This window comes from Hyperolius riggenbachi, chromosome 4, assembly GCF_040937935.1.
Source record: "Hyperolius riggenbachi isolate aHypRig1 chromosome 4, aHypRig1.pri, whole genome shotgun sequence".
NCBI classification, from domain to species: Eukaryota; Metazoa; Chordata; class Amphibia; order Anura; family Hyperoliidae; genus Hyperolius; species Hyperolius riggenbachi.
In genome coordinates this window covers 369579906-369595084 of record NC_090649.1, presented here as the reverse complement: position 1 = coordinate 369595084, position 15179 = coordinate 369579906, and the positions used below count along the sequence as shown (strand labels likewise).

The 15179-nt window shown below is 42.0% G+C and overlaps 1 protein-coding gene across 4 annotated transcripts in view; it reads right to left on the bottom strand.

Annotated features, from left to right (window-relative positions):
- ESR1 (estrogen receptor 1) overlaps nt 1-15179 on the bottom strand; it is a 290562-nt gene that overhangs the window by 180786 nt on the left and 94597 nt on the right. For 2 of the 4 annotated variants that reach the window (XM_068232004.1, XM_068232005.1), the window contains one exon: nt 7555-7683. The exons of the other annotated variants lie outside the window; for them this stretch is intronic. In XM_068232004.1, coding sequence (XP_068088105.1) covers nt 7555-7683 — 129 coding nt within the window. The remainder of the gene's footprint in view (nt 1-7554; nt 7684-15179) is intronic. 4 annotated transcript variants of the gene reach the window in all.

The following is a 15179-nucleotide window of genomic DNA, read 5'->3' as shown; positions in this document are numbered from 1 at the left end:
CTGGGCATATATACTCCTGGCTACATATACTGGGCATATATACCCCTGGCTACATATACTGGGCATATATAGCCCTGGCTACATATACTGGGCACATATACCCCTGGCTACATATACTGGGCATATATACCCCTGGCTACATATACTGGGCATATATAGCCCTGGCTACATATACTGGGCACATATACCCCTGGCTACATATACTGGGCATATATACCCCTGGCTACATATACTGGGCATATATAGCCCTGGCTACATATCAGCACATATACACCTGGCTACATATACTGGGGACATATACACCTGGCTACATATACTGGGGACTACTATAGCCCTGACTACATATACTGGGCACATATACCCCTGGCTACATATACTGGGCATATATACCCCTGCCTACATATACTGGGCATATATACCCCTGGCTACATATACTGGGCACATATACCCCTGGCTACATATACTAGGCAACTATACCTCTGGCTACATATACTGGGGACTACTATACTCATGGCTACTTATACTGGGGACACCTATAGACCTGGCTACCTGGGGGTACCTATTTTGGGGGAACTGCTGTCAGATTATCTGCATTTTTGTGGAATCGCTGTTATGTATTTTGGGGAACAGCTGCCAGATTATGTGTATGTTAGGGGAATTGCTGCTGCCAGATTACGTGTATTTTGGGGAACTGCTGCCAGATTGTGTATGTTTGGGGGACCACTACTGCCAGATTATATGTCCTTTGGGTGTTACGTGTATTTTGGGTGATCCGCTGCCATGTTTCGCGTATTTTGGGGAACTGCTTCCAAATTATGTGTATGTTGGTGGAACTGCTGCTGCTACATTGTCTATTTTGGGGGAACCACTTCCATATTATCTGTATTTTGGAGGAACTTCTACCAGATTATGTGTCTTTTTGGTGAAATGCTGTCAGATTACATCATTTTTGGGGGATACACTACGGCAGAGCTCAAACTTCCTCGGCAGACCTCTTACATCACTGCTAAGGTCATGTATATTTGGCCCCACCCATGACCACGCCCACGGTGTGCTTGACCATGCCCATTTTTGGGCGCGCCACGCTGCGCGGCGCAGAGGTTCTCCAAGTGAGTCCACTCACTTCTTTTCCCAGGACTAGACCCCTGGGTGGAGCCTACTTATCTAACCTATACTCGGGGAACCTACCTATCTAACCTATACTGGGGGCACCTACCTATCTAATCTATACTGTGGGAACTTACCTATCTAACCTAAACTGGGGGAACAAACCTATCTAACCAATACTGGGGGAGCCTACTTATCTAACCTATACTCAGGGAACCTACCTATCTAACCTATACTGGGGGCACCTACCTATCTAACCTATACTGGGGCACCTACCTATCTAGCCTATACTGGTGGCATCTATACAGGCTACCCTATACTGGAGGCACCTACCTAACTAACCTATACTGGGGGCAACTATGCCTGGCTAACTATACTGAGGGGGACCTATAGCTGCCTAACTAGACTGGGGGCAACTAGACCTAGCAAACCTATACTGGGGGCACCTACACCTGGCTTCACGGGGGGGGGGGATTTTACACCCTTGCCCTGGGTGCAATTTAGCCTAAAAACTGCCCTGGTCTTAAGAAATAAATATATAAAATATTAAGTATCCTCCAGGATAAATATCATTTTCTGCAGTGCTCATAACTAAATAACATTAAATAAAGCTTCCTTATTCACAGGGTCAAAAATAATTCCATTAAAAATATAAACAACAAAGAACTGGATAATTACACACTCAGATCAGCATATCTATTAGTTCAAATACTGCCATTACATAATACTAGCAGAACAAAATGTTGAATGACTAAGGTTTAGCTACAGCGCTTTCAGTCTTAGAAATTAACAAAGTACTCTCTGGTTTAGTGGATAAAGTATAATTGCTAAATTGCTATCATCAAACAAGCTTTTTTTTTTTTTTTACTCCCCTACATTAGTTACATAAAACAAGTCTTAATAGTCCTTATAATGGAATCCATGGATAAAACATGTTTCGCATGGGAAACTTTTTTCGTGATGATCATTTTCATGATATCGTATAAGATTGTTACTAAAATAAGTCAAACGATGTTAGGTGACGTGTGACGATTGTAACCGTCATGATGGATCAATGAGTGCTCGACAGCTCAGATCCCCCGCAATCTTTTAAACGATCATTCAAGCCGTTGTTACCGCAGGAGTGAAGATAAATGGGGGCACAATCACTGGACGCTGTGGGTTATAATCTTATAGTTGAATGATGACTATTACAGCCAGTAACAATCATTCATACAAACAAGTAACAATGTTAAGTAAATGCACATGCAATTTTGCACAAAATCGCACATAATGTTTTTCAATGGTGACGCCTTTGTTCGTTTTCCGGCTGCAATTTGACCACTTAACAACAACTGAATCCTGCCGCATGAAATCGAAAAGCATGTACATTCCCATACACCAGTAGCAAGACGTGGCACTCAATAGTGTATGACGCAGATGCAAAAAATTGTCCACACGACAACGCTGGTATTTTCCGCGGACACAAGTTTTGGCCTCTCCCTAACTGTGCCTCTCTCACAGCAGTTCTGTGTTACCTAAGATATGTGTTCTGAGGTGATATGAGCTGCTGTGAGGGTCACGTAAGTTTGGACACAGTGTGCGCTGATAAATTTTGGTGTTGCCATAGGTTCCCATGTAAAGTGCCACTAATATTGGCTATAACAGTAAATTTGGGCGTCAGAGTCGCCCGATAAAATAACCCTTTATAGAAACGGCAGCTATAAATATAAAATAGGGGGTGCCACGTAGTTTCTATAGTGGGCAGTCCCAGAGCTCGTTATTTTATTGGGTGACTCCAGCAGCCAAATTTACAGTTATAGTTGCTATTAGAGGCATTTACATGGGTGCCTATAGAGGTAGCCACTAGTGTTAGGTCTAGATTGTGGAACGATTAGTGTGAGGAGTCTGTCTGGGGTGGCTAGGGTTAGGCATAGAGAGGGGAGAGTTAGTGTAATGGTGCCCATACAAGGTACAATTTTTTGACCCAATATTACCATTTCTATGTAGTGTAAGGGTAAATTAAGTGAATATACTGAAAGGATAATTTAGGCAGTTCCCTTATATTACATAGGAATGGTAAGATTGGATGAAAAAAATTGTACCAGGTATGGGCACCATTAGGTATAGATAGGGTGTATCTAGCACAATGAGGAAAAATGGGCGGAAAAATAATAGTAATCAGCATAAACTAACAGTAATAGAATATTGGTAATTTTACAGAGATTCTATTATCCACAATAGCTGAATATTAGTAATTTAACCGATATTCTACTGTTGCCCACTGTGCTCCTAACCACCTCTCAACTACTCCTAACCCTAACCACCCACTACCTACTGTTAACACTAGCCAGCCCCTATTTGAATGAACTGCAAAAGAAAGCCATATTCTTGAGAATACTGGATTGCTGTGCATCTAGAATGGTTTCAAATCAGACTTATATGTGACCTCATTTTAATCATGAGTTGTACAATAAATGTTGATGTGTCTTATAGTTTGGACCCCTGTCACAAAAAAAAATAGGTAGGGACAAACTCAATCCATCCAAAAAATTTAATTTTCAAGATTATGATCAAACTTGGGAAAGTTTCAGCAAAACTACAAGAACCGGTAGCTTACAAAACACCCACTTTTGAATAGCCCTGGTATTTAGCTTTCGATAATGGTGACATTTGTGGCCATTTGTGTGGTGTCACTCATGTGTAGCCCTTTCATATCCTTCAAATGTGCATGTACATCTTGCTAGGCACATCTGTGATGCATTGCACACAAGTCATATGTTTGCATTTCAAGATATTGATAAGAATATGCTATTGCTATTGTTGTTACCTTAATCTCTGACATTGATAAAGTTGACAGGCTAAGTAAAAAAAAAAAAAAAAAGAGAGACAAGTATTGGCTTATCTTAATAATGAAGACGTCCGATGTGGGCAAAAATAATTTTGTGCAAGTATGCGCTCCTAGTTTTTTTTCACTTTTTTTTGTATTGACTTGATGTGAGATGAAAAAAAGCATTTTCTAATTGTGCTCAATAAGTTGCTTTTGACCACATCGGATGTTTACACTGAGGTGAGCCAATATTTGCATATATATTTTATATATGTTTGAGCGCCTCCTTTTCCTTTATGCCAATTTTGTTACCTCTGTTGGGGGTATTGGTATTTTTGTGGCAACATAATCATATCTATTTTTGTTTGAAGGGTGACTGAGACTTGAGGAGGTTCCACTTACCCGAGTAGAGTCAAGTGTTCTCCTCACGCCTTCACAGTGGTTGCTTACAAGGCAACCCAGGATTATGTGTATCCAACTTTTTGATATTATTTGCATTCATTCCTTGTACCATGTATATTATAACCACTTTGTCCTCCTTGACATAGTTCTACGTCAAGGAGGACATGTGCGCTCCCGCGCACTCTTGCGCGTGCACGCACGCTCCCGACCGCGGATCGTTAGCCCAGGAATCAATGAATCGGGCCATGGTGCCCGATCGCTGATTCCTCTCCCCCGCAGAAAAAGCGACAGCTTCTCTCGGAAGCTTCGCTTTTTCTGCCTGCTATGTCCCTCTAAGTGTACAATGACGTCATGTAAACAAACTCAAGGTTGCCATCTTGTGGCCAAAAAGTAAAACTACATCTAAATGTTAAAAAATAATAAAAATACACATATATTTACCCCAAACAAATGCTATTTACATCCCACCCTCCCAAAAATACTCACATAAAATGTTTAAAAATAAAAAATAAAAAACATTACAATAAAAAAAAATAAAAAAAACATAAATATTTACCTAAGCGTCTAAACTTTTTAAAGAGACACTAAAGCGAAAAAAAAAATTATGATATTATGATTTGTATGTGTAGTACAGCTAAGAAATAAAACATTAAGATCAGATACATCAGTCTAACTGTTTCCAGTACAGGAAGAGTAAAGGCCCATACACACGTCGGATTTTAGCGAACGACCCGTCGTTTGAACGTTCCCGTCATTCGGACGTTTTCGCGTCAAATCCGACGTGTGTACAGACTATCGTTCGGGTGATAAGACTGGTTACCAGCGATCCGCCCGGCGGATCGTTGGTAACCAGTCTTATCACCCGAACGATAGTCTGTACACACGTCGGATTTGACGCGAAAACGTCCGAACGACGGAACGTTCAAACGACGGGTCGTTCGCTAAAATCCGACGTGTGTATGGGCCTTTAAGAAACGCCAGTTGTTATCTCTATGCAAAAAAGCCATTAAGCTCTACGACTTTCAAAGTCATGGAGAGGGCTGTTATCTGACTTTTATTATCTCAACTGTAAGTAAACAAATGTCTTTTTCTCTGGCAGAGGAGAGGTCATTAGTTCACAGACTGCTCTGAAAGAATCATTTTGAATGCTGAGTGTTGTGTAATCTGCACATATTAGAGAATGATGCAATGTTAGAAAAAACACTATATACCTGAAAATAAAAATATGAGAATATTTTCTTTGCTGCTAATCTTCTCTTCTAGTAATTATTCATAGTACACAACCAATTCATTATATCATATTTTTTCGCTTCAGTGTCTCTTTAAATATCTGTGTAAAGATGAAATATTTCAATTTTTTTTTTTATAGCTTGTAAATAGTGACGGTCCTGGATGCAAAACGGAAAAAAAATGCTCTCTTATTTCCAAATAAAATATTGTCGCCATACATTGTGATAGGGACATAATTTAAACGGTGAAATAACTGGGACAAATTGGCAAATACAATACGTGGGTTTTAATTATGGAGGCAAGTATTATTTTAAAACTATAATGGACGAAAACTGAGAAATAATGAATTTTTTCCGTTTTTTTCTTATTCTTACTGTTAAAATGCATTTACAGTAAGGTAGCTCTTAGCAAAATGTACCACCCAAAGAAAGCCTAATTGGTGGCGGAAAAAACAAGATATAGATCAGTTCATTGTGATAAGTAGTGATAAAGTTATAGGCCAATGAATGGGACGTGAACATTGCTCGGATGCATAAAGTGAAAACGACCGAGGGCTTAAGTGGTTAAAGCGGAATATAACCCTGCATTTCAACTTTGCTCTAAAACATTATTTACAGTATATTATATGCAACCAGCATTTTTTTTTACTAGACCAGAATTGGAAGGGTTACACAGAGCTTTAAAGTTCCTGGAGAGAACTGCACAAACATCCGAAGCTTACATAGATACATTTTGTTTACATAAATGTATCTAAGTGTTGAATGTGACTCACTCTCTCTGACTGAGAAGGAGCTGGAGGACAGCCAAAGAGTGTGTAACATTTATCACGTGTTACATTCTATTAAGTTAACTGTATCTATCTGAACTTCTGCATATCTCTCCACGGAACTTTAAACCTCTGTGTTTAACCCTTCCAATGCTGGTCTAGTAAAAAAATGCTGGTTGCATATAATATGCTGTAAATAATGTTTTAGAGCAAAGTTGAAATGTAGGGTTATATTCCGCTTTAATATGATGGTCTCTTGTAGTCCCTGTGTGTTTGTCCTGAAAGGTTTATTGAAACGCCCAGTTGATCTCAAGCATACGTTGTTAGAAGTTGAATGACTAGTAAAGGTACCAAGACATTATTAGATAAACCACTTCATGCCACAGTGAACATGCATGCCCATTTTGCAGGAAGTGATTACATTAAAAACTGGAGCATAACAAAATCCTTTATGACCAAAATAGCATTCCTACATTTTTAGGGAAAAGCAATTCTTTCAGCATTCAGGTATTGCAGGATTGAGAGGTCGAGAAGGAAGGTTGTCATGTGATTGATCCGCCTCCGTTCCCATTTCTACTCACACCACCCACCCTGCATTTTTCATCTCATCTGCCACTACACCGCTACACTCCCCATCTATGCCCAAACCTTCTCCTTACATACTACATTTCTGTTCATACTATCAACTCCCTATACTCACATCTCTACATACACCACATTCACACTCCTCATTGCCACTCAAACTACCAGCCCTGTGCTCCCCATTCAGACTTACACTACCTTCCCAGTGTTCTCCATCTTCAGTCACCCTTGCAGTGCTCCCGTCTCTTCTCTCTACATCCTCCCTGCACTCTCTGAAAGATTTTTACTGACCCAGGTACCCAATATCTACCCAATTCCCTATCATCCAAATCAAGTAATCTTCTTATGGTGCACCTCTACATCATTAGAATGTGCTAGAGACATTTAACAGTGTTCAATAAGACTTTCCGTAATCTAATGTAATGCAGTGTATGGAGCTGAACTGAAAGAAGTGATACAAGGAAAAGGAGTGTCTACTCATCAGTGGCGGAGTTTCACTTTAAAAGCATGCTGCACGTGTCACTATTTTAGGCCTCATATATAAAGAAACAAAGAAAAGCAGCAATTTCCTTGACCTAAGGTGATAATCAGAACATCTTAGTTTCAACACTGTATTTTTAATTCATTTGCAGCTGAAGCTTACAGAGATTTTACTTACTCCAGTTGTAAATAGCAGCACCACAAGTCTTTGCTGTCAGTTGCCACATGTTCTTTATTAGCATGAATGTCCTTTATTTTCAATAAACCCTCATTCTTCTGAGTTCCCACTGTCCTCCGCTTGTAATCCCTATAATGAAAATCAGCAAATCTGTTGTCTGAGTGGAACTCCTTGTACAGTACTTCATTTTATAAACTTTGTGTGTCGATCTCTTACCACTTACCTACATACCATCCCAAATCTTAAATCCAGTACCTTGTCAGTCACTAGGCACTGCTGTCCACTTGTGTGCTGGTTTCATCAACACATCAATGTTACTGACTGATACAAGTTGCTGAAAAATGCACAAAAGTGGAGTTATGCTAGTGTGTTCAGGCCCTAATAGTTACTGTTATGAATTGACCCAGGGCTGTCCCCAATGCAGTAAGGAACCTAGTATATATAAATGGGTGAACAGGGTGAGCACACTTTAGAGTAATTACGGTATGGGACTCTTATAGCTTGATCACCAGGAAACAAATCATTTTAAAAAATAGGGTGTTCTAATGGTGATGATCAGGATTTCCAAAGTATAGGACAAGACCATATAACATGTAGTGTTCTGTATGGGTGACTTATTTTGGAAAAAAAACAATAAATGCTTATTTTGAATGTAATGTCAGCAGCACATGTCAAAAAACTTGGAAAGGATACATATTGTTAAAAAAAATGCCTCTCACAAATAATAATAATAATAATAACAACAACGTGTCAAAAATACAAAATAAAAGCACCCCAGTCACTCAGGAATAAAAATAGGCAAGTGTCCACCATTTTGAGAAATACTAATCAAAGTGTGGAAGTTCAAAAGCCAGTTTCTGTTAGGGTATAAATTCAGGCACATGTAACAAGTAACTTGCACAATAAGGCCCGGTTCACACTTGCGGTTCTCTGCCAAACGGTCCAGATGACCTGACCGGATCGGAACCGTACGGTTCTGATCCGGATCCGATCCGGATCCGGTCAGGTTGCATCAGGTGTTCATCAGGATGCGATCCGGATCCGTTTGGCAAAAGATAGTAGAAATAAAATAAAAATGTTGGGGTCTGGGAGGTCAGCAGAAGGTGGACCTGTGGAATCAGGCCCTCCGCTGTTTAGCACTCACCTCCACCTCCGACATACTGCCAAGTGCCAACATCTCCAGCACGTTTAAAGTCACTGCTGCTCCACTCCAAAATGCTTGCCCATGTGTCCCCATCCAAAATCGCCGCTACAATACGCATAGGAAGTGGGGTAGAACATCCGGATTTTATAGCCAGTGTGTTGTGCGCTCTCCGGTTCTCATTGGTTTGTATTGGCCGGATGGTGCAGTCCGGCTCCGCTCCGGATACGTCTGCCGGAGGAGCCGGACCAAAAAATAGCACATGTTGGATCTTATGCCGGAGTCCGGATCCGGTCCGGCTCCGGTCCGGACGAAACGGACGCATGTGAACGGACGCATAGACTTGCATTGCTATGCCGTGCGTCCGTTCCGTCCGTTCGGTTGCGCTCCGGCTCCGGCACGGCGATTCCGGACGGAGACCGCCAATGTGAACCGGGCCTTAGGCCCTGTCTCTTCACTCGACAGTTTTTGTGTGCATTTTCTGCACAGGAAAACTGTAACCACTGTTAATCAAAACAAACATTTGCCTTCTTAAAACAGAAGGTATTTGCGATAATTCAGGTTGGAGTGAGCATATGATGTCTCCCACGATGCATCACTGCTGAATATTCAAATCATCCTTGGGCTAGTTCACAATAGAATGCATTTTTCACATGCAGAAAAACAAAGTGACAGCAATGCAAAACTGTCAGAGGACTAATGCAGAAAAACTGCCGCTCAGAAAAAGTGACAAGTGGAGACAGGCCATAAATGCTAAATGATAGATACATATTTTGAAGAAGAATATGTTACCAGCTAGATTTACATGATTATATAATAATATTATAATAATACAAATATTTCATTAGGAAATCCCAAAACATATACGTCATGTATTACAACTAGTGTTGATATGTTCGCCTTCTTTGAATTTTCAACCACATTCCAAACTTTTTTGATCAGAAGTTCAGAACCTGCATGCGGACAGTGGCAGGGGGTGTTAATTCAGCTTTGTCATGGCCTTGGTCTCCTTCAGGCCATGTTTTACATCACGCCAATAGTAACTCCTTCTGGCTTTCAAGACTGAACTATTGGAGAGCTGGAGAATGACGTGGAGCCCAGCTACCCGAGGCAGCACAAGGGTGAGTCAACTCCCTCTGCCGCTGTCCACATGCAGGTTGTGATCAGAAGAATACAGAATGAAGTTCCAAATTTAAAAAATGTGAACATGTCAATATTTATCACAATATCATAGCTTAATAGTAAAAGCATTCAGCCACTACAATCAGTGTTTCTCGGATACAATCCGTGATTACGGCATAGCCGTGATTCACGAGCATTTTTCACTATCCGACATCCGAATCTGTGATTGGGAATCACTCACGGCAGTCTATCCCGAATTCAGCCGTTATTCCAAGTATTTCAATGATCACGGGAAAAATATCCATGATTATCACCAGAAAACCCGCTGTGGGTTTAGTGGTTAATAGCAAAGCCCCCTTACATGGTAGAAACGCCAAATTTGACAGATATGTTAATAATAACAATGGGAACAAGAGTAACATTTTTTTTTTAAAAAGACCTTATCGTTTTTGAAAAAAATCGATTTTAAAATTTCAAAGGAAAAAGTTAAATTTAATTGAGGTAATTGACAGTTAGTTAATGAAGCAAAACCCGCTGACTTTAGAGGTTAATAGCAAAGCCCCCTTACATCCTAGAAACACCAAATTTACAGGATATGTTATGTAGGTAGAAAAAAACAAAGTCTTGTAAACAGCGCCGGGACAAGGTCCTTCAGCACCCAAGGCTGAGACTGCAAAGTGCGCCCCTCCATCCCTCCCACCCCAGCCGTCACACACTAATTGCTATTAGACTAAGAGGTGCCCCAGGGCCCCCAACATCCCCAACACCTTAATCTCTAGTTATCTGGCTTGCAGTCACTGCTATGTATGTCCTTTTCTTATTTCTTTGTGTTTCAAACACAATTGGGAATGACAGCTGAATGAATTGTGCGTCCCCTCCTACACTGCGCCCTGAGGCTGGAGCCTCTTCAGCCTCTGCCTCGGCCCGGCCCTGCTTGTAAAAGTAATACCCTTTAATGACTAACTGATAAAGTTAAATTATGCAAGCTTTCTGGGATCTAGTCCCCTTCTTCAGGCATATTTCCAGATGTAAGCTGAAGTAAAACACTGATGCAGGTAAATAGTAAACACAAAGATGGCAGTTGTGCTGGTTACTGTTTAGCAGTTAGATGTCAGGTGATCAGCAGGCTGGAGTCAGTGAGCTCATGCAAGATAACAGGATATGTCAAAAAGATAGTGGGGAAAAATAAATCTTTTCCTATTTTTTAAAACTTTTTTTTATGTTCAGATAGTGGGAAATGTAACAAAAAATGATGTGGGGTCCCCCTTACCCAGAATATTTAACCAGAATGCGGAGCCCCGGCCGCTGGGGCTTCGCACACTGAGCTATATCAGCCCGCATGGTCCATGGTATGGGGGGCTTCAGGGGAGAGGGGCGGCCAAACCTTCCCCTCCCACCCGGAGCCCTTGTCCAATCCATGGACAAGGGGCTCTTCCCCACCTCCGGTGCCCCACTAAAAGGTGGGGCGACGACTCCCTGGGGGGGAATCATGGTGGCATCTGGGAGTCCCCTTTAAGAAGGGGACCCCCAAATGCCCACCCCCTCCCAGGAAAAATTAGTATAGGGGTACAAGGTACCCCTTACCCATTTCCATAAAGGGTTAAGTGAAATAAAAACACAATAATGAAATTCTAAGTTAATCACATAGGAGAAGGAAGCAAGAAAATGTCTGGCACTGTAGTTTAATGCAAAAGCAGCAGGTGTACAAACAAGTGGAATGGATGGCACACAAAAAACATGTCCATGAAAGATGGTACTTATCGTGCTCTGTGCTGGAATGGGGAGGCACTGTGGGCGCCAGTGGGTGCACGACCTTACGACCGCTTCACGTTGGGGTGAGCCTTGCTTCTTCGGAGGCCAAATGTGCACAAGTGCTGGACGGAGGAGGCCGTTGAAATAGCCTACTTCTGTGTAAGCTCCCGCCCATCTGTCCTGTATGACGTGGGACCAAGCCATAGGACAAAGCATGAAGCACGTCATTTCAGACGGCGCTACACGTAACTGCGTACAAAAGAGACGCATACACTGTTAGAGCAGAGGAGTGTTGCCAAGGCAGCGTATACCGCTCCTACGCTATGTGAGAGGCGGCAACAGAGGTAGGGAGAACAGATGGGACAGGGGAACCACTCCAAGGATGAAAAGAAAGAGGACCCTGGAGGGTGCACCCACCCATGCATAGGCCACATGACCGTAATGATAAAAGATGAAAAAACAGACTATTGCAAAAATAGAAAAATGGAAAATTCATCAGTTACATAAGAAATATTAATAAAGAGAAAGTATATCAAAACGGTCATATGTGCATTGGAGGAAGGGGGAAGACGATGGTGGCAGAGGAAGATCATTTAGAAGAAAAGCCCTCAAGGATCGAGATAGCAAGCCATATCAACATGATCATTTAGGCCCAAGGGGCCCATAGCATCTGTCCTGAAGATCCACTTAGATTCAAGCTTAAGGAGCAATTTTTTCCTATTGCCTCCTCTGCGTGGAAGATTACAATGATCCACGCAGGCAAATGATAAAAGGCTTGGATCAGAACCATGAGCGGCGGCCATGTGCTCCACCACCCTGGGGCAGCCCTTGCCTTTTGGCAGCAAACGGACATGCTCCAAGATCCTGTCTTTCACCATTCTGGTTGTCTTTCCAACGTAAAAACGCTGGCAAGGACACCATAAGGCATAAACGACGTAGCTAGTCCTACAGGTGGCAAAAAAAGGGACTTTAAATTGAATAGGACCTAGCTGGTAGGATTTACCGGTCCTCATGTGTGGGCAGGAACGCAGGAACTGGCCGTGTGGAAGGGACTTAATAACGTGCCGGGGATGATAGCTGTCTGAGTGTAAAATTGTATTGGAGGCCGTCGGTTTCCGATAGCCTTTAGTTATAACAGTACCATCTTTGATAATTAATTCTAAATCTAGTAATTGTATACTTTCTGCAGAATGTTCCATAGTGAATAACATATTCACATTGTTAGTGTTAATAAAATTGAATAAGTCCCTTCCATACGGCCAGTTCCTGCGTTTACGCAGGAACAATGCCAGTTTGGATGACTTTATAGAACAAGCTATGGAGTTGAAATCTGGTTTGCTCTCTATGGGTTATGATGCTAAGGAACTTGAACTCGCTATGAATGAGGCCTTAAAGAAGGATAGATCTAACTTAATTAAAAGGAGATACAACTCCAATCGTTTGAATAAAAGTTCAGGGGTCTTCACTTTCAATTTCTCACTAGTGTTGGGCGAACAGTGTTCGGATTTTCACGGACATTTTGGTGTTCGGGCACCGTTCGGGCTCGGCCGAACACCTCATGGTGTTCGGGCAAAAGCTCGGCCATATTGCAGAACTGCGAGCGCATGGCCGAACGGTCCCCCGAACATTTGGCTAGCGCTCTGATTGGCCGAACGGGTCACATGGTTCGGCCCGAACGCGCTCTGATTGGCCGAACGGGTCACGTGGGTCGGGTAAATAAATACCCGATCCGCGTCATTTCCCCGTCATTTGTCTGTGGGATTAGCTTTGGGTAGGCAGGCAGGTTAGATAGAGTCTCTCTCGCTCTCCAGCCAGGCTAGGCAGGGTCCCCCCCAGTCAGTGTGTGTGCTGCTGCGTTCAGTAGTACACCGGCGCTCAGTCACCCCATTACTATTTAGCATTCTGTACTCTGCCAATCAGTGTTATATTGCTGCGATCTGTAGTACACCGGCGCTCAGTCACCCCATTGCTATTTAGCATTCTGTACTCTGCCAATCAGTGTATATATTGCTGCGATCTGTAGTGCACCAACGCTCAGTCACTCCATTACTATATAAAGCATTGTGTACGCTGCCAATCAGTGTATATACAGGATCTTCTTAAAAAATTAGCATATTGTGATAAAGTTCATTATTTTCTGTAATGTACTGATAAACATTAGACTTTCATATATTTTAGATTCATTACACACAACTGAAGTAGTTCAAGCCTTTTATTGTTTTTTGTATTGATGATTTTGGCATACAGCTCATGAAAACCCAAATTTTCTATCTCAAAAAAATTACCATATTTCATCCGACCAATAAAAGAAAGGTGTTTTTAAAACAAAAAAAGGCAACCTTCAAATAAGTATGTTCAGTTATGCACTCAATACTTGGCCGGGAATGCTTTTGCAGAATGACTGTTTCAATGCGGCATCGCATGAAGGCAATCAGCCTGTGGCACTGCTCAAGTGTCATGGAGGCCCAGGATGCTTCGATAGCGGCCTTAAGCTCATCCAGAGTGTTGGGTCTTGCGTCTCTCAACTTTCTCTTCACAATATCCCACAGATTTTCTATGGGGTTCAGGTCAGGAGAGTTGGCAGGCCAATTGAGCACAGTAATACCATGGTCAGTAAACCATTTACCAGTGGTTTTGGCACTGTGAGCAGGTGCCAGGTCATGCTGAAAAATGAAATCGTCATCTCCATAAAGCTTTCCAGCAGATGGAAGCATGAACCCACTTTTGAACCAGAAACAGCGCAGAAACGCCTGACCTGGGCTACAGAGAAGCAGCACTGGACTGTTGCTCAGTGGTCCAAAGTACTTTTTTCAGAGGAAAGCAACTTTTACCTGTCATTCGGAAATCAAGGTGCCAGAGTCTAGCGGAAGACTGGGGAGAGGGAAATGCCAACATGCCTGAAGTCCAGTGTCAAGTACCCACAGTCATGATGGTCTGGGGTGCCATGTCAGCTGCTGGTGTTGGTCCACTGTGTTTTATCAAGGGCAGGGTCAATGCAGCTAGCTATCAGGAGATTTTGGAGCACTTCATGCTTCCATCTGCTGAAAAGCTTTATGGAGGTGAAGATTTCATTTTTCAGCACGACCTGGCACCTGCTCACAGTGCCAAAACCACTGGTAAATGGTTTACTGACCATGGTATTACTGTGCTCAATTGGCCTGCCAACTCTCCTGACCTGAACCCCATAGAGAATCTGTGGGATATTATGAAGAGAAAGTTGAGAGACGCAAGACCCAACACTCTGGAAGAGCTTAAGGCCGCTATCGAAGCATCCTGGGCCTCCATAACACCTGAGCAGTGCCACAGGCTGATTGCCTCCATGCCACGCCGCATTGAAGCAGTCATTTCTGCAAAAGGATTCCCGACCAAGTATTGAGTGCATAACTGAACATAATTATTAGAAGGTTGACTTTTTTTGTTTTAAAAACACTTTTCTTTTATTGGTCGGATGAAATATGCTAATTTTTTGAGATAGGAAATTTGGGTTTTCTTGAGCTGTATGCCAAAATCATCAATATTAAAACAATAAAAGGCTTGAACTACTTCAGTTGTGTGTATTTGAATCTAAAATATATGAAAGTCTAATGTTTATCAGTACATTACAGAAAAT